This window comes from Chiloscyllium plagiosum, chromosome 25, assembly GCF_004010195.1.
Source record: "Chiloscyllium plagiosum isolate BGI_BamShark_2017 chromosome 25, ASM401019v2, whole genome shotgun sequence".
Taxonomy (NCBI): domain Eukaryota; kingdom Metazoa; phylum Chordata; class Chondrichthyes; order Orectolobiformes; family Hemiscylliidae; genus Chiloscyllium; species Chiloscyllium plagiosum.
This window is the reverse complement of record NC_057734.1, coordinates 9841462-9868264: the sequence shown is the minus strand read 5'-3', so window position 1 is coordinate 9868264 and position 26803 is coordinate 9841462. Positions and strand designations below refer to the sequence as shown.

At 41.4% G+C, this 26803-nt stretch overlaps 1 protein-coding gene across 2 annotated transcripts in view; it reads left to right on the top strand.

Annotated features, from left to right (window-relative positions):
- LOC122562553 (seizure 6-like protein) overlaps positions 1-13389 on the top strand; it is a 255166-nt gene extending 241777 nt beyond the window's left edge. The window contains exons 13-17 of one of the 2 annotated variants that reach the window (XM_043715477.1): positions 2754-2948; positions 4612-4644; positions 6448-6562; positions 9303-9405; positions 11774-13389. In XM_043715477.1, coding sequence (XP_043571412.1) covers positions 2754-2948; positions 4612-4644; positions 6448-6562; positions 9303-9405; positions 11774-11803 — 476 coding nt within the window. In that variant the 3' untranslated portion in view covers positions 11804-13389. The remainder of the gene's footprint in view (positions 1-2753; positions 2949-4611; positions 4645-6447; positions 6563-9302; positions 9406-11773) is intronic. The other variant, XM_043715479.1, reaches the window with a different exon arrangement.
- The last annotated feature ends 13414 nt before the right edge of the window (positions 13390-26803 follow it).

The window sequence follows — 26803 nt, the reverse complement described above, 5'->3', positions numbered from 1 at the left end:
AACTACAAAGGTGGAGGGGTGGTGAGGAATTGGCGGGTGGTGAGGGATTGGCGGGTGGTGAGGAGAATGGGTCGCAATTATGATGTTTGGAATCACAGGGCACAAAACGTACAAACAAAAAAACAGAAATTGCTGGGAAAACTCAGCATGTCTTACAGCCTCTGTGGAGAGAAACATTTCTGGTCTGGGTCTGAAAAAGCATCATTGCTTTCTCTCCACAGAGGTTGCGAGATGCACTGAGTTTTCCCAGCAATTTCATTTATGTGATTTTCAGCATCCGCAGTTCTTCGGAGACTTTTTCACCAACTCAGAAACTGGTTTAAGAGCTGGAGGAAGCTACCAGGCCGATGATGAACATACAGACAAGGATGAGAATTCTGGCTGTGATGTGAATCATGGAAATCGTATGGTGTGGAAGCAGGCCATTCGGCCCACACCAACCCTCCGAACAGCATGCCACCCAGACCCCACCCTATCCTTGTAACCCTACATTTTTCCATGGTTAACCCAGATAAGGAGCACATCCTTGAACACTACAGGCAATTTAGCCCTTCCTGATGAAGGCCTTTTGCCCGAAAAATCAATTTTCCTGCTGCTCGGATGCTGCCTGACCTGCTGTGCTTTTCGAGCATCACTCTCATCTTGACTCTAATCTCTAGCATCTGCAATACCCACTTCTACCTCTGCAATTTAGCATGGCCAATCTACCTTAACCTTAACATGTTTGTACTGTGGAGATAACCGGAACACCCAGAGGAAACCCACGCAGACACGGGGAGAATGTGCAAACTCCACACAGACGGTCACCCGAGACTGGAATCAATCCTAGGTCCCTGGCGCCATGAGGCAGCAGTGCTAACCACTGAGCCACCATGCCATCCTTGCATTGGGAACAGAAAGCCAAATGAAAATTGGCATTTCCACAGTTGAAAGTGAGCAATAGGATGGGATTTGAACACAGAGGTTTGGATGAATAGGGCCCGGTATACACCGAAGCACATGAAACAATTCAGAGTGCTGCTGGATTAGTCATCTGGGAATAGCCAGTGCTTGAAGAGGGTGCATCAACGTGGGTTTGTTGTAAGAGATGTTTGAGGTAAGGGGTTGCAGCAATGGTTGGTATGGGGCTCAGATTATACACTAGTAACAAAAACAAAATACTGTGGGTGCTGGAAACATACAAGATGATCAGAAGGGCAGATAGGGTGGACATTGAGAGTCTTTTTCCTAGGATGATGACATCTGCTTGGGGTATAGCTGCAAGTTGATGGATGATAGATTTAAGACTAAGGTCAGAGGCAGGATCTTTGCTCAGAGGGTAGTAAGGGCGTGGAATGCCCTGCCTGCCAATGTAGCTAACTCAGCCACATTAGTGGCATTTAAGCAGTCCTTGGATAAGCACATGAATGATGATGGGATAGTGTGGGGTGATGGGCTTAGATTAGTCCACAGGTCGGCACAACATCGAGGGCCGAAGGGCCTGTTGTACGCTGTATTGTTCTATGTTCTATGTTCTAAATCTGAAACAGACACTGGGAATGCGGGAGAAACTCAGCATTCAACTCAGAGAGAAATAGAGTTAGCGTTTCGAGTATGATATGGCTCTTCTTCTGTTACAACTCAGCATTCAGGCAAGCCTCAACAAGAAAAAGGAGGATGGATTGGGAAATATGAGAAGGACATGGTTTGGGAGTCGAGGTGACCATTTCCAAAAGAGGATCGTGATGTGCTGGCCAAGCCAAGATTGATAGGAATAAGAAGGTTATGGGGAAAAAGTGGGAAAATGGGGGTTGAAAACCGATCAGCCATGATGGGATGGCAGAGCCGACTTGATGGGCCAAATGGCCTAATTTCTGCTCCTGTGTCTATGGTCTTATATTTAAACAAAAGCTGTAGTGGACTCTGTGGCACAGTGATAATGTCCCTACCTCTAAGCTGGGGGTGTCATTGGTTCAAGTCCCATCTACCCCAGGACTGTGTATCTGAATAGGTTGATTTGGCAATGTCTTCATTTTTTTAAAAGGTTGTGTGTCATAGGAATCCCAGCTCTAAAGTGACACCAGGAGCCAAAAAGCAAATCGTCTGTTCATGATCACATTGATGTTTGTGGGATCTTGCTGTGCATAAACTAGCTGCGTTGATTCCCATGCTACAACATTGAGTACATTTCAAAATGACTTTACTCCTGGCTTTAAATCCCCAACATGGAAGATGGGTGGAATTCTGAATTCAACACAACCTGAAATAAGCAGCTGGGTCTAATGATGACCGTGTAGCCATTGTTGTGAAAACCCATCCGGTTCACTAATAGAAACAGAAGTTGCTGGAAAAGCTCAGCAGCTCTGGCAGCATCTGTGGAGAGAAATCAAGTGACCCTTCCTCAGAATCGCTAATGGTTCACTAATCGAAGAGTGCGGTGCTGGAAAAGCACAGTTGGTCAGGCAGCACCCAAGGAGCAGGAGAATCAACAATTCAGGCATAAGGCCTTTAGGGAAGGACATCTGCCATCCTTACCTGGGTCTGGCCTACATGTGACTCTCAACCCACAGCATTGTGGTTGACTCCTAACTGCCTTCTGGGCAATTAGGGATAACTTGCCCAGTGATGCTCTCATCCCATGAAAGCGTAGAAGAAAAAGTGCTTGAAATGCCCAAGTGTTATATAAATATATAGTTCTTTCTCATTGCTCCCTCTTACCTGTGATATCCCTTTGCCAATAACTACCTGAAATATTTCCTGCTTTTCTGTTCCAGCGGAGGAGTCTGTGGCATGTGAGAATCCTGGACTACCTGAAAATGGTTACCAGATTCTGTACAAGCGGCTGTACCTGCCGGGGGAGACACTGACATTTATGTGTTACGAAGGATTTGAGCTGGTTGGGGAGGTCACCATTCGATGCATCATAGCTCACCCATCTCACTGGAGTGGGCCACTGCCTCTGTGTAAAGGTAAGGCCTCAGTCCACATGACACTCAGAGTCCTACAGAGAGAACAGGATTTCAGGCTGGTGGCTTGCAATTTTGTTGGCGATCCTCCTGACAGTCTTGGAGTAACCAGAAAGAGAGAACAGATCATTGAGCAGATTTGTCTGTCATTTCCTAGGGTCCAGACTTTGCAGCAGACAATTGGCAATTGAGCAAAGCTCCATATTGTATCGTATCAGATTGTGTCAGATGATGCTTCTCAAACTTTACCACTGTGACCCTACATCGAATCTTGGAAATTGTCACGACCCCTCTGTGAGAGCAGAGGAGTGACAGATGAACTGGGTAAGAAGGCACATGGGACACTTGCCTTTATTAGCCAAGGCATAAGAGTTTAAGAGCAGGGAGGTTATGCTGGAACTGTGTAAGACGTTGGTTAGACCACAGCTAGAGTACTGTGTTCAGTTCTGGAATTCACATTATAGGAGGGATGTGATAACACTGGAGAAGGTGCATAGGAGATTTATCAGGATGTTCCCTGGGCTGGAGAGCTTCAGTTATGACAGATGATGCTTCTCAAACTTTACCACTGTGACCCTACATCGAATCTTGGAAATTGTCACGACCCCTCTGTGAGAGCACCAGAGGGTTGTGGGAATCTGGAACTCAGTGCCTGTAAGTGTGGTAGAGGCAGAACACTTGAGAACATTGAAGAAGTAATTAGATGTGCACTTGCAATGCCAAGGCATGCAAAACAAGGGGCCAAGTGCTGTACAATGGGATCAAGTGGTTGTATTTAACTGGTGCAGGTTTGATGGGCTAAAGGGCCTTATTCTGTGCCGCTGACCTCTATGACTTTATGAGATGGTACTAAAGACCTGTTAGCGTGGGAGCACTGCTGTTATAAGCTGCCCTGTGGATCTCCATTACAGCCACTGCTGCCTCGGAGCTCAATCCCATCCATACCCTCACCCACCCTCCACCAATCCCACACCCTCTCCCTCCCCTACACCAGCAACCCCTCCCCCACCCCACCTTAGGGAACTGCCTCTCACCCAAAGTGTGGTGACTCTCCAGTTAACGTCACCTCTTCTTAATGGGCGAGCAACCCTCTAGGACTATGATGACTTTACCTGTAGCTGCAAAAGTACTGTCTGCCAGTCAAAAGCTTTGTTATCCCTGTGTCCTGCCACTCCACCATCTTCTGCAGGCCCAGTAAAGTTTTACCACCTTGGTAGATTTTCTGCCTTGTACCTTGGCAAGATGAGTTAAAGGAGAAATCAAGTTGTACTGTCCTACCTGGCAATAGAAGCAGCGATTGTGAAAGATGATTAGTGAAGGTGGTTTGGATCTCTCTGACTTTCATGTTCGTGCATCAAATCTTTGAACACACATCACCAAACATTCGAATAGTAGAAAATACAATCAGCTTTGGTTTTTGTGTTCCTTGACAGTCAGTCAATTGATTTGCTTTGTGTTTTGCTCGGATCAACTCAAGGCCCCGTTGACTGAGTCTGTGTAGGAAACCCTAGGGTACTTGAACAGTAAATTGTTTATTTACATAATGTAGTGCTGTGACACCCACGCACAGGATTGACCTGGGCAGTAAGTATCCTTACAAAGAGTCATACAATCTATTCAATGATTTTTATTTTCAAAAAAATCATTTTCTTGTTTTTATTTCCAGCTGCAACGTATGGCTTTGAACACTCGCTAGAAGGTAAGTAGTGCTTTAATTGTGACTGTGCGCTGACTGTAAGAACATTTAATAATGTAGAGTGTCACTGACTTTAGGGATGGCAAGGAATTGGTTTAGCTCAGTTGGCTGAATTGTAGTGTGATGCTGACAATGTGGGTACAATTCCCATCACTGATTTGAGGTTACCATGAAGGACTTTTCTTCTCTTGCCCAGGGTCTGGTGATCTTCTGGTTAAATCACCACCAGTTGCTTTTCTCTAATGAGAGAACAGGCCCTATGGTCTGGTAAGACTATGGCGACACAACCAAGTGATGACAATAATATTAGTTTATTCTAAAAAGGAATGTCTTTCTTTTATGCTGTTCTAAATTGTTTGTGAAGTGTTTTGGACAGTGTGTTATATTAAACAAGTGCTGACTCTTAATTAAATAGGATGGCATGATGGCTCAGTGGTTAGCACTGCTGCCTCACAGTGTTAGGGACCCAAGTTTGATGACTGTCTGTCTGGAGTTTGTGCATTCTCCGTGGGTCCTTTCCAGGTCCTCCAGTTTCCTCCCATAGTCCAAAGATGTGCAGGTAGGTGAAATGCTCAATTGCCCATAGTGTAGGTTATTATTCAGGGGTAAATAGCGGGTTGGGTTACTCTTCAGAGGATAGGTGTGGACTTGTTGGGCCAAAGGGCATGTTTCCACACCATAGGAATTCTAATTCTTCCTTTTTTGATGCCCAATCTCTGTATTAAGCTCTCCCTCGTACCGTGTACTATGTTTGATGCAAAGTATTATCCCCTCAATAATGTCCATTTAAATTCACCCCAATAACATACAGTGCAGTTTGGATGCTAAAGATTCCATCAAGCTCTTAATGGTTGGGGATACTATCTGTTATACATGGAACATCATTTACCTGCTACATTGTTAGTCCCAATGTTCACATCAAGCTCTTCAAGGAAGGTGCAACTTGAAAAGTATCTAAATTCTGGTTTATCCTCTCAAACTATCCTAAATGAGAAATAGTATGAGTCTCGTACAGAGTAGGGCTCCACCCAAACTGTCCTATCAAACTTTCATAGGCTAGATGTAACATACGTGGATTGAGGACCTCACTGGCCATGCCAGCATTTATTGCCCATCCCACAAGCAGTTAAGAATCAACCACATGGCTGTAGGTCTGCAATCACGTACAGTCAAGACCAGGTAAGGATGGCAGTTTCCTTCTGTAAAGGGCCTTAGTGAACCAGATGGGTTTTTCCAACAATGGATTACAGTCATCATCAGACTCTTAATTCAAGGTTTTGATTGATATCAAATGCATCTGCCATGGCGAGATTCGAACCCAGTCCCCAGAATATTACCTGAGTCGCTGGATTAACAGTCCAGCAATAATACGATTAGGCCATCACCTCCCCAATGATTGAAACGTTTTCCTCAATCCCGAAAGAAGCAAAACCAGGCAGGTATAAAGGCAGGCAATTCTGTTCACCTTGTTTCTGCTACCATCTACATTCAAAATCAGAACTTCTATGCAAAGATAGAAAAGAAATTTGAAGAGATAGGTACTGCACTGATGCTGTTAAAATCATCACAGAACCATTTCCTTTTCACATGAACTGAAAAGGGTTAAACTCATCACATTACACTTACAAAGAGCAGGCATGTATCATAGGCTCTCCCAACAGATACATTATCCAGCAGGAGTCAGTGCTTTCAGGGAAACACAGGTGAAACATTGACAGGGGAAGGGGAGGGGTGGAGATGAAAATCCTTAACCAGTTAAGGGAGCTTTGAAATAATAAAGTCACTTCTCAGTTGCTTTGCCTCCAGTAGCAGAAACAGCTGTGGAGACATCAATGGAAGGCGGAAATATGGCTTTGGCCATATTCATTCCTATCCTCATCATCTCTATACTGTTGGGAAGCGCCTACATTTACGTTACCAGGTAAGTGAGCAATAATTCTTTGTGCTCCTCTGAATATTCAAAGATTTGATATTGTGGTGCAATCTCACCAATTCGTAGATGAGGAGGTGCCGGTGTTGGACTGAGGTGGACAAAAGTAAAAATCACATAACACCAGGTTATAGTCCAGCAGGTTTATTTGGAAGCACTAACTTTTGGAGAGCTGTTCCATTGTCAGGTAGCTAGTGGGGCAGATCATAGGACACAGAATTTATAGTAAAAAATCAAAATGTCATGCAACTGATGCAATGTATTGAACAAATCTAGAATGCTCTTAAGTCTTTAATCAGTTAAAATGGTGATGCATTGTCTGAGCTGAGATGTCACCTTTCTTAAAAAAGTCTTAAATTATCTTGGGAATGTGACTTGAAAGAACTTCTGGGATTTATATATTAATGAATCAAAACCTGCAACCCATTCTAAGTGATTAAAGACTTAAAAGCAATCAAGGTTTGTTCAATACATTGCATCAGCTGTATGACACTTTGATCTTTTGTGTGATCTTTAACCAAGTCATAGAGTTATGGAGTTGTACAACACGGAAACAGACACTTCAGTCCAACTCATCCATGTTGACCAGATATCCTAAATTAATCTAGTTCCATTTGCCAGCATTTGACCCATATCCCTCTAAACCCTTCTTATTCAAATACCCATCCAAAGGCCTTTTAAACGTTGTAATTGTACCAGTCTCCACCTCTGGCAGATCTTTCAATACATGTAAGGCCCTCTGAGTGAAAACATTGCCCCTCAAGTCTCTCTTTAAGCTTTCCCCTCTCACCTTAAACCTATGCCTTCTAGTTTTAGACAACTCACCCTGTGAAAAAGACCTTGGCTATTCACCCTAACCATGCCCTGCATGATTTTATAAACCTCTATAAGGTCACCCCTCAGCCTTCATCGCTCCAGGGAAAACAGCCCCTGCCTGTTCAGCCTCTCCCTGTAGCTCAAAACCCTTCAACTCTGGCAATATCCTTGTAAATCTTTTCTGAACCCTTTCAAGTTTAACAACACCCTTTCGATAGCAGGGAGACCAGAATTGAATACATTATTCCAAAAGTGGCCTAACCAATGTCCTGTACAGCCGCAACGTGACATCACAACTTCTATGCACAATGCGCTGACCAATAAAGGAAAGCATACCAAGCGCCTTCTTCACTGTCCTGTCCACCTGTGACTCTACTTTCAAGGAGCTATGAACCTGCTCCCCTCCCAAAATCACATATGAATAGGACAAGTGCAATAGGTGAATGGATGCACCAAGCGCTGCTCCATTCCGTCCATGTTCCACTCCAAGTGACACACAATCTGAACTCAGACATAAACACCATCCTTCAACCTACAGGGGTGGGTAGCATTTTCACCATTTGGATCAGAGCCATTTAAGAAGGCATTGAATTACCACCTTATGCGGATGAGCTCAGGTACCAAAAATCTGAGGATGAATACATTATTTTTAAAGTAGCTTTTGTTACGAAAGGGAGGTCGACACCTCTCTGATAATTAAAACTGAAACACCCAGAGAAGCTCACCATAGAAATGTGACAAGTGATATAACCCACCTCTTATGCCCAATCTGTCATAAAGGAGTGGTTGAATGAGATAGAATTTTTTCACCCCTCTATAATTAACAAGTAACAATTTATTTATCTAACTCCAACAGGGAACAAATTAACAGAATTACTAACAAATCTAACAATTCCTCTCTACCTAACTTGTCCCTAACTGAACTAAATTCTACTGGTATGCTGTTTCAATAACACAGGTCCCATTTATATAAATCCGAGAAATAAGAACAATAAATTAAATCTTAGTCTCTCAATGTTCACACAGAATGTGTCTTCCAAAATGTTTTGTATCTTCTTCAGTCATAAACACCTTTCTTCTGCTGATCCTTCTTTCCAAAATGCCTCTCTCCGTTGTTTTCTCTGTAATTTCTTTTGTCTAGAATATTATCTAAAATTTCCATGATGTGTTTTATAGGTAAATGGTGTTTTTTTTAAAGAGCGTGTAGATTTCTTGTGAAAGCCCAGTATTTATTTCTCAGTTGTCTTTCCCTCTAATTTTCGAATGCCCTCTTCTTTATACCCATGATGATATATTAATTTCTTTACAATCAGATTGGTTCGAGGTAGTCAAAACCAACAGATTTAAATTTAATTGGGTTTTGGTAACTAGGGCCTTGTTTAAATTAATTGGCTGATATTCAAGCTGGTTTCCTTAACAACAAAACAAGCCTAAAGTTTTCCAGTCACACAGCCAATTGATACGTTTCCATTTTAGAACTATCTGTACATCTACAGCTGCTTTTTTTAAAGCTCCAAGCTTCGAAAAGCACATCACCTCTTAAAGGGACCACACACACTCCCCCCCCCCATGTTATTACAAATAAATTCTAGCCTTCCATTTCATAAGCACTCTGCATAACTTTGTAACACTTTTAACTGTATCTAATTTTAATGAAAATCTACTTGTCATTTTGGGATACAATCTTAATTTATTTTGGGTGTTATTTTTGCTCTTAAACAAGATGTTTTGTATTCTGTGATGTCTGTGCCAATTATCAGATACATAAAAAATGCAGTGTGGTTGATAGGTATCATGTGTGTCAATAAATGTGCAGTACTCACGCTCTGGGGAAGATTGCACAGTGGGCAAAGCCATGTGTACTGTTATTCCAATTATCGCATCCTCAATTTTCCTTTTTATCTCTTTATTCCAGGTGCCGATATCACTCAAACCTGCGTCTGCCTCTCATGTCTTCTCATCCATACAGTCAGATCACTGTAGAAACAGCGTTTGACAATCCCATCTATGAGACAGGCGTACGTCACTTGTTTTCTAACATTCGCTGTGTCGGAGCGGATTTGGTCAAGATATTTCTCTGGGTCCATATATTTAAAGTGGGGTGGAAGGGAGAGCATAAAAATGGCTATATACTTTTCGATTCTGAGAAAGCTGAGTGCAACCATTATCATTGTGAATCTTGTGTTCAGATGTGATGACAATGAGAAACAAAAGGATAAAACTGAAAGAACTGCAATTTCTGGAAATCAGAAACAAAAACAGAAGTTTGCTGGAGAGGTTCAGCAGGTCTGGTAGGATCTGTGGAGAGAAATCAGAGGTAACGTTTTGGGTCCAGGTCTGAAGAAGGGTCACTTGACCCGAAATATTAACTCTAATTTCTCTCCACAGGTGCTGCCAGACCTGCTGAGCTTTTCCAGCAACTTCTGTTTTTGTTTCTGAAACAAAAGGATAGTGTAATTACATCCAATTTTTACGTGTTCCAAGATGTCAACCAGTTATGTGTTGTTAAGAAAAACTCACAAGGTTCTGCCTAGTAACTTTACAGAAGCTATAAGAGGATTGATGGGTTCATTCAGGGGTAGGTACTGAAATGTGAGATATTTGCTCACTTCTCCACCAGTATTTCACTGGGAGTTTCAATGAAAATTTGCACACTTATAGAAAGGGGTGAGATTATTCATTTAGATAAAGGATGACAACTTTGTTGTTGCTGAATAGTGCTACAAATTGACAGAGATTTTCAACCATCAGGACAAACTCAAGGATGTCAAATTTCAACTCATAGAAACAATTTGTGCTACAGGAGAAAAGGATGCTGATTGGTTGGCAAGTTGACACTGATTGACTGAGGTATTGCCATAGAGAAAACAGCTGGAAACAACAAGCTTCCCAAGCTCTTGAGTTATAAGACTCTTATTCTTAGCAGTAAAATACAACTCACATTCTGATTGCACACTGTAAAGTCCAAAAAGGTCCCACATCCAATCTCAGCTTTGAATTAGTTCAGGCATCTAAAATGACTTCAACAATTGGAGAGGTTGAATAGGCTAGGACTGTTTTCCCTGGAGTGTCGAAGGCTGAGGGGTGACCTTACAGAGGTTTATAAAATCATAAGGGGCATGGATAGTGTAAATAGACAAAGTCTTTTCCCTGAGATGGGGGAGTCCATAACTAGAGGGCATAGGTTTAGGATAAGAGGGGAAAGATATCAAAGAGACTTAAGGGGCAACGTTTTCACGCAGAGGGTGGTACATGTATGGACTGAGCTGCCAGAGGATGTGGTGGAGGCTGGTACAATTGCAACATTTAAAAGACATCTGGTTGGGTATATGAATAGGAATGATTTAGAGGGATATGGGACAGGTAGGACTAGATTGTTTTGGGATATCTGCTCAACATGGATGAGTTGGACCAAAGCTATTTCCGTGCTGTACACCTCTATGACTCTATGACTCTAATTAGCTTTTGTATTCCTGGGCTTGAGAGGGAAGGTGAGGCACAGGTTAGCTAGGAATCCAGCCCCTCATCAATATACAGCAATCCCACCCTGGATGGCACTCATACTGTAAATATTGACAGAATAGGACTGTAGCTGGTCATACTAGATCCCAAGTTGAACAGACCATCATGCTCTGCTTGATTAAGTTCACACATGATGAATACCACTTTTCCACGAGAATAGGCAGCGTCATACCCCGTAAAAAATTATTGTATTAAAGAAAACAAAATCCACAAATTTACTGTTATGCTTCATTACTTGTAAGGCCAGAACATGTCCTTTTATTGAGAACTTAGAATCAAAGAATAAGGCAGGAGGTGGCCACACAGCCCATTGTGCTTGTGATAGCTCTTTGAAAGGCAATGTCTCATTTTCCTTCCCATCCCCTCATATCCCTGCAGATTTCACCCCTTCAATTATTTATCCAACAGTGGAAATTATCAGTGATTCTGCTTCCAATATGGGTGGCACAGTGGTTAGCACTGCTGCCTCGCAGCGCCAGGGGCCCAGGTTCAATTCCTGCCTCAGGTGACTGTCTGTGTGGAGTTTGCACATTCTGCCTGTGTCTGTCCAAAGATGTGTGGGCCAGGTGAATTGGCCATGCTAAATTGCCCATAGTGATAGGTGCATTAGTAGGGAGTAGGTGAATGGGTCTGGGTAGGTTGCTCTTCGGAGGGTCGGTGTGGACTTGTTGGGCCGAAGGGCCTGTTTCTGCACTGTAGGAATCTAATTTAATCATGCTTTTGGATAGTGCATTCCAAGTTATAAGTCACTGTATATTTTAAAAAACCTCTTGTCTCAAGATATTTTGCTAGTTGCTTTATTGGTGATTTTCTCAGGAGACGGCAATTTCAATGCTGTGCCTTTCCTCTTTTGTTTGATTTCAGGATACCAGGGAATACGAAGTTTCCATATGAATAAGCTCATGGAAGGGGCAGGAAGAATGAGATTCCTGCAATCAGCCAGAGTTTCCCAGTGCACACCCCAGAGAATGATGCTCCTCTCTGCTTTCTAATCCAAATCAGAAGTTACTGACATTCCAGACTCGACACTCCCTCCAAACGTATCTCACCCAGTCGTGTTCACCTGAAAAGGGATCCTGGCAACTCAGTGTGAGAAAAGCCCCCTCAAATTCTCCAAAGAATGCATCGGTTGAATTATTTAGGTAACATCAGAATTTTTAATAAGAAGCAAAAATGGAGTATTTGAAGGAGACCAAATCAAATTTTGGCCAAAGCAATTTCACAACGTCTGTGTTTCGTTTTGTTGAAGTACATTACGTGCTTTTCAAAGAGATATTCCTTGAGGCTCCTGTGAGCTTGCTGACTGGAAAGAGCTACACTCTGTTCCAGAGAAGCTCAGCTATCCCTAATAGAGGACTGAGCTGTCCTTCACAAATTATCACCCTGGCACAATCCCCAGGTGAAAGCAGACACCCTCTCGCTATAGCCAGAGGTGAAGAGAATCCAAAGCAGCAGTACCCTCCGTTCAGCATGAAGTTAGGGAATGTCACTTTTTTTTTTGAAAAATATAACCTCAAGGAATATTTTTTGCAACTGTTTTTCGACGTTGGTTCAGCACTTTGAACAAAAAGTATTCCATTTCTTTTAAGTCTCTGGTAAAGACGGGCCTTTCAATGGGCGAATTGCTTGACAAGTCTTTGCTAAGTGTCCCCTTTTTGCCTAACTGTACACAATCCCGTGTACGCACTTTCCCTGTAAATATGTATATGCAGGCACATACATGTGTATACATGCATGTACTGTATGTCTGTGTATATTCATTAAACAGCATATGTGTGTGATGTGCATCTATGCATGTATATCCTTACTGTACATCTGCAGAATTCATGCATACCTGTGCTAACAGACACATTTTGTGTTGGTGCATTTGTTTACATATATTTTCCTAATGTAAGCAAAACGCATTACACCAGCACACCTACATTGTGCAGCATTTTCTGCATTTACCTCTTGCTATTTATTTGTGAAGAGTTTTATTCTGCTGGTAAAGTTGCACAGGAGAATTCTACTTTAGTTGCACTAGTCATTGTGATCAGTCACAACATGTAGTAATATTTCTCCCCATGCCCCGATGTGTAATATTAAGTGGCAAACATTTCCGAACAGCACAGGCTCAGCCAAATAATGAAGCAAATTTAAACAGCGAGTAGCTTAAGCCATTTGGCTCAGGAATCTGGGGGGTTTGATTCTCAGTTTGTACTGTGCTAGCTGATCTCAGTGTGAGCATGAGTGAGAGGTGCTAATATTGTTTTCATTTCCCTCTCAGTTTGCAAGAGAAGTTAGAGGGGTATGTTTGGGGACCAATAATCTCAGATTCTTACTTTCGATCCAAGTCTGTAATCAGGGGCAAGTGACTATTAGAATGAGTAAGCTGTCATCTTGTACAGTAATGTTCACTGCAATAGATGCAGTTCAGAGAAGGTTTACTAGACTAATACATGGAATGGGCAAACGTGAGGAATGCAGATGCTGGAGATTAGAATCGAGAGTGTAGTACTGGAAAGACACAGCAGGTCACGCAGCATCCAAGGAGCAGGAGAATCGACATTTCGGGCAAAAGCCCTTCATCAGGAATGATGGGCAGACTGTATTATGAGGAAAGTGTATTCAGACAGGGCCTGTATCCTCTGGGGTTTAGAAGTGTCAAAGGTGACTTAATTCAAATGTAAGATCCTGAGGGAACCTGGGTGGACACTGGAAGGATGTCTCCTCCTGTGGGAAAACCTAGAAGTCGAGGTCATTTTAAAACAAGGGTCACCCATTTAAGGCAGAGATGTGGAAACATTATTTTCCTCCCTAGAGGGTTGTGAGTATTTTGGAATTTCTTTCCTTTAAAGGCAGTAGATGAAGAATCTTTAAATACCTTTGGTTATCAGGAGTGCAGGAATGTAGAGTTAAGGTTAAAATCAGACCAACCATGATCGCATTGAGTGGTGGAACAGGCTTGAAGGGCCTAGCAGTCTTCTCTTGTTTGTGTGTTTGTGCACTCCCTCGGCAGAAGAATTTGAAGAATCGATGCTTGACTTTGTAGAACTGTACCTCTCCAGGGCAGGAGAAAATCAGAGGGGAGCAGGTGGAAAGCTGATCTGCCCCTCGACGTTAACATTTCAAAAGAGAAGGAGAAACATCTGGATGAGGAAACTTTTTTTTTAAATAATGCATTGCTGTTTTGCTACGCTGCATGCTGTGTGAGCAGAACTTGACATCAATACAGCACTTCCTTACTGCAACAAACCTGTAACAGCATTCTAACAAAATAAAACAACAGCGAGACAGTGACTCACCTTCCTCTGTATGAGAAAGCATCTATCCTACAGTTGGCTTTATTGATTGACCAGCGGGCTGGGAGTGTGGATGGGGAGGTGAGAGGGGTAGGGGTGGTATTGAGAACTGTAAATGTGTTCTTTCACTCCCACAGTTTTTCAAAATGCCATAATAGCACACTCTAGATTTTATCTTAAAATGCATTATGTCCATCTTAAATTCAACAGGATTTTATTGGCTGTGGTTAACATGAAGGACTTTCCTTCTCAACGTCACCCCTTTTCTGAGGCTTGGTGACCTTCATGTTAAACTCACCACCAGACATCTCTCTCTCTAATGAGAGAGCAGACCTGCAGTCCTCCGGGTCTATGGCAACTTGGTCTTATGGTGTTTTGTTTTGTCTTCTTGACCTAGGGAGATCAGGGTGTACATGAGTCAACTCCTAACCCTCACACTGCTAAATCTAACATCTTAACATCGATTAAAAGCAAAGTGCTGTGGATGCTGGAGATCTGAAAGAAGGGTCATATTGACCCTGAGACATTAACGCTGTTTTTCTCGGCTGCTGAGTTTCTCCAGCACTTCCTGTTTCTTTATCTTGATATTGGACCATTGATGGGTTGTCATGGACTTGTAGTACAATCAGACCTCTGACAGCCAAGAAGGATAGCCACCAGAAACTATTAGGAATCCTTATTTTAAGTTAATTAGTTATCATCCAATTATGTTATGCAGACCTAGCTGCTTTTTCACCCTTGATACAGAATGGTAAAGCCATTGTGGTGAACCTAGCAGAAAGAGGGTCAGAGGTGAGAAGTTCAACAATGTCAGAATCGATAATTGTCTTTTTACTTTGTGTGGGATGAGAAGAAGGAACATTTCCCAAGTCGCTGACCATCTAACATTGGGCCTCTGTCCTCTGACCAGCAATTGCTTTCCACCAGCAGTAAGCTGTGATGCAGGCAAAGCCCAGGGATTAAAATGGATCAGAATTCCTATGGCCAAGATCAGAAAGGTTTACTATCTACCTTGCCCACAACCTGCTCCATTCCTGCCCAGGGTTGAAATCAGGGTTTCAAGATTGATGTTCAAGGTGACTGCCTGTGTAGAGTTTGCACGTTCTCCCTGTGTCTGTGTGGGTTTCCTCTGGGTGCTCTAGTTTTCTCCCATAATCCAAAGATGTGCAAGTTAGGAGGATCGGCCATGCTAAATTGCCCATAGTGTTCAGGGATGTGCAGGGTAGGTGGATTAGCCATGGGAAATACAGGGTTACAGGGATAGGATGGGGGCACTGGGGCTGGGTAAGATGCTCTTCAGAGAATCAGTGCAAACTTAATGGGCTGAATGACCTCAATCTACACTGTATGGATTCTATGACTCTATGAAAAATGCTCAGTCAGGTGAATGACCATATTGTACATGTGGACACATATTGAAACAAAACAGAAATTGCTGGAGATACTCAGCACATTTGGCAGTGTTTGTGGATAGAAAGCTGAGTTAATGTTTCAGGTCTTGTGACCCTTCTTCAGTGCTGTTCTGATCCCTTATGCTGATTTTAACTCATATGAGCCAGAGACAATTCTCATAGATGTAAACAGAAATCAAAAGGAAGGATTACTGTACACCCCACATAACATCTCTGCTCCTTCCGAGGATTTTAACACAACAGGATTTTGGAGTCAGATAATTTCATAGAACCAGATTTATGCACAACAGAAGTTAATACAGAAGGGCAGATGGTTGTATCTGTGTTACGAGACTGTAACAGAGGGCTAGTTATGAGCTCAAACCTTAAATGATTTGTCAGCATTTTTGAAGTACTCACAATGTGTTATATCTTTCAGTATGCTAGCTGCAGGCTGTTTGATGATCCTTATCAAGTTTGTAATCTTTCAGTTGTTACTCATACATTCTGCTAATTTAAGAATAATTTTCCTCAGCATATATTTCAGTCATTGTAGAAGTCACATTTTCCCATGCAGCATTATATCAGAGCACAGAAAAATAGATAATTCATGAAATTCTGACAATTGACTTTTTTTAACTAGTCAATGAATTGTGTTGCCTTCTAACCTGGAAGAATATTTTACTGAAAGGCAGTATGTTTATTTCTTTATAATATATTATGTGCAAACTTTCTAAGCTATTTTGAACCGTTATAGGGTCATATTGGGATTGAATTTCCATAAAAGTGTGATTCACTTTTCTGTTACTTGCAATAATCAGATTTTTATTTCTGTCATTAGCTTTATTTCTTACATGTCTTAATCTTGATTTTGATATTTATCTAAATCTCTGGACTGGTCAGACCATGAGCTGGTGTGTTACAGTTCATTGAGAAAACCCAAGTTGCTGTGGTAACATGGATAGTGATGATAGAGGCTTCCCTCCATCACTCGGTCAACCAGAATCTCTCCTGCTCTTACCACCTGGCCACTGATGTGCGTTAGAAAGATTTCCAAGTTGATACTTAATGTGTTTGACTGAAGTGAGACTTGAAGCAAGAAGACTTTTTAGCTCAGAGGGAGGGATACCCACTGCAGCTCAAGATCACCTTCCACATGCTCTCCCACTGGCATCTAAGGAATTAATCATATATTGCCTGTGCGTCATCGCAACATAATTTTGGGAATTGGAGAAGGTGCTGGATCAAGTAACTCACATTTCTCTTCAATGGATTTCAGGCCCATTCATATTATCAACATTTTTCTCAATCTATTGCCATTCCAGAAATTCAATTAATTGAGTTTTGTGCTGCTGACATCAGTAGCCTTGCATAATGGCCTACGTCATAGTTTCTTGGGTGATAGCTGGTATTTGAACGTTGAGGCACAATGAGCAATTTGCCACTCAGCGATATTAAACATGAAGTGTGTTCCACACTCATTTCGACCAACAAGCCCCGGCTTCAAATTACGATTATCAAAGGGTCTCCAAAAATATGGAGCAAGGCCCTGACATCATCGGGGTAACGGCAAGCATGAACGAATGATTTTTATTGTCACATGTATTTGGGAAGATGCAGGGAAAAGTGTTGCCACAATCTGGTGCCATTTTGGATTACAAATGAATAAAAAGAGATTACTTAAATAGAGCTTCACCTTCACTTTAATTGACAGAAAAATAAGAAATGATGTTCAAATTTATAGTCCTGCTTTGTCAAGCACGGTTCCGGGTTTTCTGATGATCTCCGGGGTTTCTGTAAGGTGTTCCGGTCTCCAGGCCGCAATGGGTCCCCATTCAGAGTCCAGCCGATACCCATAGAATCCCCAGCTCTGCTGTCACTGCCGACATTGCTAGGAATCCCGATCCGGGCCCGACATCGCCATCCTGACCCGGGCCCACCACACAGTGAAAGCTGCAGCCACCATCTCACTGACCTCACTAGGAGTCCCTGCTCTGGGCCTACTATATCCATGAGCCACCACTGCAGACGCCCCCTCACCACCTTTGCCCAGCCACCTCCACAATGACACCTCCTCCACCGCCAACAAGAGGGAGATGAAGAAAAAGAAAGAAGATGTATAGGAAAGAGAATGAAGGACACAGCCAACCTGGAATGGACAGGCTTAGGAGTTTAAACGCTACTTGTCAGCACTGACATCTTGGTTTAAAAAATGGAACAAGCACACAAAACTGAAATATTAAAATTAAAAATACATCCAGACAAATACCAAAGACCCTTGCAGAAGGCTGAGAAATGATATTAATGAATGGAACAAGCCCATTTTCAGAAAAAGAGCAGATCTCACATAGCTCAGTATGTGTGTTCCTTTCTATTAGCTGTGAATGTAACAGGCTGATTAACAAAATTCTTGCAATTTCTAAAGGCTGCCTTCTACAGAGCTCATTATATGTTTCATATCCCTCCCGATGACTGATGGCCTAACAGTGTAAAAACTGAAATGACCCAACAATTCTGTCATTGTGAAATAAATACAGAAAATGCTTGAGAAACGTAGCTGGTCTGGCAGCACCTGTGGAGAGAGAAACAGAGTTAACATTTCGAATCCAGTATAACTCTTCAGAGCTGGGTATGACAGTGTGTCCTGTTTACTGACTTGAACAACTTGAAGAAAATATACTGTTGTTGGTTTATAAAATTGACAAATGTCTGGTGAGATTGGAGATTTCGAACAAAATTTCTCCCACAGAGGGTGGTCAATCATTGGAATAAGTCACTCCTTTGGAAAGAACTGAACAAATATATGGTTTTGAAAGTCATAGACCATTTTATACATATATACATATATATATTACACACATATACAGGAACAGTTGGCAAAGTTTGAGAGGACTATAAAGTCACTCTCTCATTAGAGAGAGAGACAACTGGTGGTGTTTTAACCTGAGGGCCACTACACCTTAGGCAAAGGGAGAAATTGAGAACGAGAGTCCCCTCTACCCCTGGCCAAATACATGAGTCTGGAAATATCATCAGCATTAATATCAAATGTAGAGGATGATTAATCACATGAATCTTTAACACAGCGAAAAGTTCACAAATTGATTAGAAAATGTTCAGGAGGTGAAAGGTTTAGAGAAAATTTATCAAGAGACAAATCATGGCTAGTTGGTTTTATGAGTCTGATTGAATTATCCTTTTTTTTATTGGCACTTTTCATGGTTTATGTCAAAGGATCATACCTTTAACAAGATAATAACCTTCCATTCTTACCCATTCATGCAATCCTTTGTTGGGATGAGTCAGAGTTTTATTCCAGCTCTCAGATCTCAAACCTCCAGCACGTTAATTACTTATTCTCTATATCTGCATACCCAGTCCTCATGCACACATGTCTTTATTAACATTTAACTATCACATGTTCCTTAGTTTTATTTGGCCTCAGGCATGCGTGCTAAACCTTACGAGCTGATAACACATGACACATCAATAGAAGTAACTGAGCTGTGGTCTTTTCCTTCATGTACCTCATGGGAATCATTTCATTCGTAAATGCAAAAAATTGAAACTCACATATGGATGTGGAATAGCCAAATTATTACTAGTATTAATAATTTGACACATTGTTTAGATCATACATACCTGATGGAATTTATTGGTGAAGTAAAAATCCTGTGAGCTACCTTGCAACCACTTGGTTTACGCTGGTTTAGATTGGTTTGCATTTCGGTCATTTCTAAAGTAACTTAACCTGAATGTGTACATTCAAAAGATCGCAATGGATTTTCATTGAAAGTCCTTTTCCAAAATTTTGAAACTTGAACTTTTCCATGATCCAATAAGTTTGGTGAACTATGTAGCTGATGCAATTGACTTTGACCAGTGTTTGACAGCTGTTGGAGAAAATAATAAACAAATAGTGATGTATTCCCACCAAAATCATCAAAATAACAGATGATCTGGTCTTTGCTGTTTGTGGAATCTTGTGGTGCTCAAATTGGTGGTCATGTTTCCCACAGTATAATAATGACTAACTGCAAAGTCCTGAGTGTATTTTAATTCATTGGCAGGATGAGGGTGTCACTGGCTAGGCCAGCATTTATCACCCATCTCCAGAGGGTGGTTAAGAGTTAATGACATTGCTGTGGGTCTGGAGCCATATGTCGGCATTAGTGAACCAGATGACAGTCAACTCATGGTTATCATTACACTCTCAGTTCCAGATTTGTATAGAATTCACAATCCACCATGGCAGGATACAAATCCAAGTCTCCCAGAACATTACCTGTGTCTTTGGATGAACAGTACAGCAATAATACTATAGCACCAGGCCATCACCTCCCCTATTTGTGCAAAATATTTTATATATCTGAGTCTTTCATTTCTTTGTTTTCCATTGTAAGAGTGCAAATTAAATCTCCAATGCTTCAGTTCCTTTCTAACAAACTGTGCAGTAATAGGGCACATATTTAAAATCTGCCAGCATTCACATTGGCCAAGATGTGTTTATTTCCAACGGGTGCACACTTTAATGCATCCTCTGAGCACTGTTTACTGGATTCTAAATCTCATTGCCAATTATAAGGATCTGATGTGATGTTATTCAGTGAGCCATGGACCCAAAGAGACAAGAAATGTTCCAGGTATAAATCCAGGTCCCTGAAGAGTTGGCTAATTGTCACTTGGGGAGCTCCAATTAGCTGCATCATCTCTAGGTTATGGAAGGAAAATAAGTAGCACGCCAATCAGAAACTGCTGCTGGATATGTGTGTGTATGTTAATATCTAGTATGGGTATGATCAGACAAAGTTGTCATATACCAGGAGGCACCAGTTGTACACTGACATTCAATGTCAAGATCCGTATGCAAAGACTGACCACTTGACTGCCACATCATTACATCACCCATAGAAACATAAGCCAGCATGGGGCAACATAGCAGAGAGAAATTGTCCATATTTCAAAAGGGGAAAGGGTGGGAGGAGGCTTGTTTAAGAGCATAATCACTGTCTTGGACAAGTTGACCAAATGGTCTGTTTCTATGCCGTGAATTCTAAAGGGAGCAATACCTGCAGCATTAAGATTGAAACCTGTTGATAGTGGTGGCTTTATAATGCAGCTCTTACACTGACATCATCAAAAATCTTGCCATTGCAAGGCAAGACTTGTAACATAGCTGAAGCATTACGCTCAGTGTTGGTACAATGGCCAGTTTTTTGTTGCTATTCTTCAAGCTAATAGCATTTGTTCCTGTCAGCTACTCATTGCTTTGTTCATTATATAGGTGTCTGAATATGTTTACAAATTAGTGGTTTAATTTAAATTTATGTTTGCAGTTTAAACAAAAATGCAAAATCAGCATTCTGATGTTAAATTAGTCTTATTAGTACTCTTCATTTCAAATATTAATATTTAGTATGCAGATCTCACTGTAGGATTGTAATGATAATGTGACATTGCTGAAACACATTGCTATTAAATATAAAATGGATAGGTCTGTGGGAGGAAATTATCAGTCTAGGAAATAATCTTGAAATTCAAACTGAAAGCACAAATCTTTTATATATACTGAAGTTGTCTGAGTGAATTGTACTCTCTCTTCCACCTACCTCAGGATTTTGTCTGTGGACAATACACTTCTCCTGTCTTCTAGAGCTTCACCCGATTCTCAGTAGGGATGTGTAGTTGACAGTGTTGCTAGCCGATTGTCCTTCTATCTCACTGCAACTTAACGTGAAGGACTAGGCTCAGTATGATTGTGGAATCACCACATCAAGGCATGACAGACAACATGCAGCATGAGGTCAATAAGATCTCTAACTCTTTATGAATTCTCTAGTTGGTCGATTGTCAGCATAAACATCCTTATCAAATAAAAACAGAAAAAGCTGGAGGAGCTTAAAAGGTCGGGCAGCATCTGTGGAGAAAAAACAGAGCTAATGTTTTGAGTCCAATGATCCTTCTTTAGAACTGATAGTGGGTGGTATATATGCTGAAGTCGTGGTAGAGTGCGGGGGACAGATGGAGACGGAGCTGAGGGAGAGAGAGAAAGATGGTTAGGTAGATAAAGGGATTGATGACGATAAGCCAACGAAGGAGAACGTGGAGAAAGTGAGGACAGCAGATGCTGGAGATCAGAGTCGAGGGTGTGGTGCTAGAAAAGCATAGCAGGCCAAGCAACATCCGAGGAGCAGGAGAATCGATGTTTCAGGTATAAGCCCTTCATCAGGAAGGAGAATGGGGACCATGAGTAGGTCAAAATGGGTTGGCTGTGCTGAAAGCAGCACATGTCATGACAGACCCCAAGGATAAAAGACATAGGGCCTGCATACCTCATTCTAACATTATTGAACTCAATATTGAGTCCTGAAGACTACAGGGTCCCCTAAGTGAAAAAGAGATGCTGTTCTTCCAGCTCTCACTGAGCCTCGCTGGAGCTCTGTAGCAAGCCCAAGATAGAGACGGTGGCCACGGAACATAGCAGTGTGTTGAAGTGCAAAGCAACTGGATGGGCAAAGTCACTTTTACAGGCTGAACATGGGTTTTCCACAAAGTGATCATCCAGTTAGCAGAGACCACATTGTGAGCAGCTAACAGAATAGACTACAGTGAGTGAAGTGCAGATAAATCAGTGCTTCTGGAGCCTTGGCTGTGAAGGGGGAGGAAGTAAATGGGCACCTCCTGTGATTGCATGGGATGGTGCTGTGGGGGTGTGGGGATGTATTGGGAATGGACCAGGGCATCCCCGAGGGAAAGGTCCCTCGGAAATGCCAACAAGGGAAGGCAAGATGTGTTTGGTGGTGGCATCCCATTGAAGGTGGCCGAAATGGTGGCTTATGATCCTTTGGAATGCTAGTGCTGGTGGGGTGGTAAGTGAGGACCAGAGGGACCATACCAGTGTTGTGGGAGGGAAGAGAAGGGGTGAGGGCAGAAGTGCGGGAGATGAGTTGGACATGGCTAAGAACCCTGTCAACCACAGTGGCGGGAATCCTCAATTGAGCCAAACTATTGACATTTCTGGAGTTGGAAAAACTGGGAGAATGGAATGGAGTCCTGACAGGAAGTAGGGTGTGAGGACGCATAGTTAAAATAACTGCAGGAGCCAATGGGTTTGTAGTGGATATTGGTGGCCAGCCTATCCAGAAATGGAAACAGAGAAGTCAAGGAAAGGAAGGGAGAAGTCTGTATGCTATTTCTCATCCTAATCACTGCCCATCTCTCAATCACAAAACATTGTTTTCTGATCAAATTATTGTACAGTTCTGAAATAAAGTTGTTGATCTGTGGAGATGTTGCATGTGATCCCATTGTTTGTGGTATAATGAGTAATTGTGTACATGAGATTTGTTATGTCACATTGAATATGAAAACCAATCAACCAATGGGATGCAAATAGAACTGAGAGAAAATGTCTTCCATCACAGCTTTACCTATTCCTGGGAGAATGATTAGACATCCTGTATGCCTCTGTATGTCAGACTTTTATTGTGATGAAATGGTTCTCCTTCAGTTCTCTGTGTCCCAACACCAAGCATACGCCTCATGAAGCCTAGCCTTAAGGACTATGCAATGGTTGAGAAGCAAGCTTTTATTATTTCATAACCTGTTGCAGTAATGTTTGCTACATCAGATAGTAAAGGAGTGATAAACAGCTAGTGCTACTGAGATTAATTTCTCTGCAACATGATTTGATTGATCTATAAATGTGCAGGCTGTTTAGAACAATATATGACTTTTCCATAGCTTTGATCTTAAAGAACATTAAAGTAGATGTTAACCATTTGAATGACTTGATACAAGAAGCCATCAAGTGACATCAAAGACTGCATAGTATTCTGATCACCTGTCTGTACTCAATTAATTTTGTCTCACTGCAGTTCAGGTGTTATAATACTTCTGAATACACCTGTGCTAGAAAAAGTGCAAAAAAAAATGAGGGAAGAAGAAATAATGATTCCTGAACTCTGAGTCATGCTGTACTTGAAATGTTAACTCTGTTTCTTTCTCCACAAATGCTGCAAGAACTGCTGAGTTTCTCTGGCACTTTTACTTTTATTTCGTATTTGCTTTTAAATGATTTCTGATTGCTGGTCTGTGACTGTTTGTGTAAAATTTCTTGGTGTGGATGACAGGCAGGAATCTGATTAATGCCTCCAATGCTAAAAAGCCTATTGATGGCTCACAGTTTAGACATGGAACTGGGACACCACTGAAGCCTGTGAATCATAATCTTCAGCACTGAGTCAGAAATTCAAGATAGGAGAGAGAAAAATGAGAGGGCAAGGGAAGAAAATGGCATTTAAATATTGTGTGAGAGCCAATGAATCAAACAGATGTCTATATGTCAATATAGATGTCTGAAACCAATTTAACAGCAAAAGCACATGAACTACTGATCAGCCCATGAAATAACATGGCCTCTTAAAATGGGCTATTTAAATGACTAGGCATCAAGTGACTCCATATGTAAATTGGATTTTGAGTCTGTACAGTGCAATATGATTTAGGATTATATTTTTCCCAAGAGTATGTGTGAACTAGAGTCAAAAGATATTTTATTAAATTGTCAGTAGGATCTAATGATACTTAGTGAAGTAACTTCTTAACCAAACTAACCTGCAGAACAAAATCTTGATTATAACCTGAGTCTACTTAGCATTCAATACCACTGTGGAGGCGAATACCTTCACTGATATGGAGAGAGAATGCAGCCAAGAGAGTTAAAGGGTTTGCTGGTGTAGGTGCTGTGTGCATCAGCCCTATTCTGTTATTGTGGTTCCATCTGGAAAATCTTGTCTTGCTGCACAATTCATTTTTAATTCTGAGCTGCCAGAAAGGAATTTTTCTCGTAGTTTTGTTCATTGTTGTTTCTTTGATGTAAATAATAAAAGCCCATTTGCCAAACAATGATGTATGGTTTATTTCAAAAAAATGAATGAATCACCATAGAATAAATATACTGTGATGTTTACTCCGTAACAACTGATGTATATGTTTTTAATAACTGTTAGATGCTAAAATGGAAAGATTTTTTTCCCCATTAATAAAGATGACAAGGATTTAGACCTTTCAATTGTGGCTGTTGGGTTGCATCTTGGAATTTACTTTTTTGAATTTCTTCAAATTTTAACTAACCCTTCATTTTCTTTATGTTTGTTGCCAAATGTATTAGTAATACTGGCAAGGATGCCTTTGTCACCTATTGCGAATGAGTTACAAAAAATGTCTTTTTGAACCACAACACTCCTTGTGCTGAATAAGAAGAATCAGAGAATCCCTACAGTGTGGAAGCAGACCACATCGTGTCCACATCAACCCTCTTCTGTAACCCCACATTCCCCATGGCCAATCCACCTAACCTGCACATCTTTGGACTGTGGGAGAAAACCAGAGAACCCGGAGGAAATCCACACAGGCAGTTCCCCGAGGGTGGGATTGAATCCAGGTCCTGTTAGACAGCAGTGCTAACCACTGAGCCACTGTGCCACAAGAACAGAGGAATCAATCAGATTGTTTTCAGTAGTTGCACCATAAAAATGCTTGTGAGGGTTTTGTCCAAAATGGAACAGTTACAAATTCCCTGGACAGTTAATCAGACGATATCTTACCAAATTATATTTTAGAGCATTGCTCCAGATGTGACTGGACACATTCATACTCTTAATATGAACAGGTGGAGGAGGATGAGTTTCTGCTTTTAATTAAATCAATACTAAACAAATTACACTCTCTTCCTCTCTCCCTCATGCATTTATTGCAGAAGGTTACATTATAGTCTCTTCCAAGAATTCTGAAGACATTATTCTTTCTTTAATTATCCTTTACCAGAATTAAAAATTAAACAGTTCTCACTTTCAAAATGCTCATTGATTGAAAGGGCATTAACCTGGGTTCCAGTTTAATGTTTTTTAATTTAATTTTATGAAACACTTATTTCATCTGACACCCCCTGCACCCTTAGGGACCCCCAGTGTATCTTGCCACAGATTACTGACAATGAAATAGTGGAAGAGTTAAAATGACAGTCTAATTGTGCAATTAAGCTTAGAAATGTCCAGAATACAAATCCTGGGGCAATACTGTGTCAACTCACACAGAAGAAGACATTTTTCATGCAGTGATAGATTCCAAACAGTTGTAAGATAGGATTTCCACTTCAGACAAAATGTGTAAAATACAAACAAAATATGCTTATATGCTTATAACTGGTCAGGTTATAGTTGAATTTTCTGTTAAAACTTGCTTGTACAAAAGCAGGCTTAAGATCAACCACAAACCTTCAGAATTGGACAGAGTAACAGAAGATTATGTTTTATTTTTTACTATTGCTTAGTATTCTCTGATATTTTTAAGAGTCATAGAGTCTTAGAGATGTACAGCACGGAAACAGACCCTTCGGTCCAACCCGTCCATGCCGACCAGATATCCCAACCCAATCTAGTCCCACCTGCCAGTACCTGGCTCATATCCTTCCAAACCCTTCCTATTCATATACCCATCCAAATTCTTTTTAAATGTTGCAATTGTACCAGCCTCCACCACTTCCTTTGGCAGCTCATTCCATATATGCAACATCCTCTGCGTGAAAAAGTGGCTCCTTAGGTCAAATCCTCCAACCCTGGAAACATCCTTGTAAATATTTTCTGAACCCTTTCAAGTTTCACAACATCCTTCCAATAGGAAGGAGACCAGAATTGCACACAATATTCCAACAGTAGCCTAACCAATGTCCTATACATCTGCAACATGACTTCCCAACTCCTGTACTCAATACTCTGACCAATAAAGGAAAGCATACCAAATGCCTTCTTCACTATCCTATCTACCTGAACTCCACTTTCAAGGAGCTCTGACCCTGCACTCCAAGGTCTCTTTGTTCAGCAACATTCCTTTGGGCCATACCATTAATTATATAAGACCTGCTAAGATTTGCTTTCCCAAAATGCAACACCTCATATTTATCTAAATTAAACTCCATCTGCCACTCCTCAGCCCATTGGCCGTTCTGATCAAGATTCCATTGTAATCTGAGGTAACTTTCTTCATTGTCCACTTCACTTCCAATTTTGGTATCACCTGCAAACTTACTAACTATACCTCTTATGCTCACATCCAAATCATTTATATAAATGATGAAAGGTAGTGGACACAGCACCAACCCTTACGACATACCACAGGTCTCCAGTCTGATAAACAACCGTCCACCACCACCCTCTCTCTTA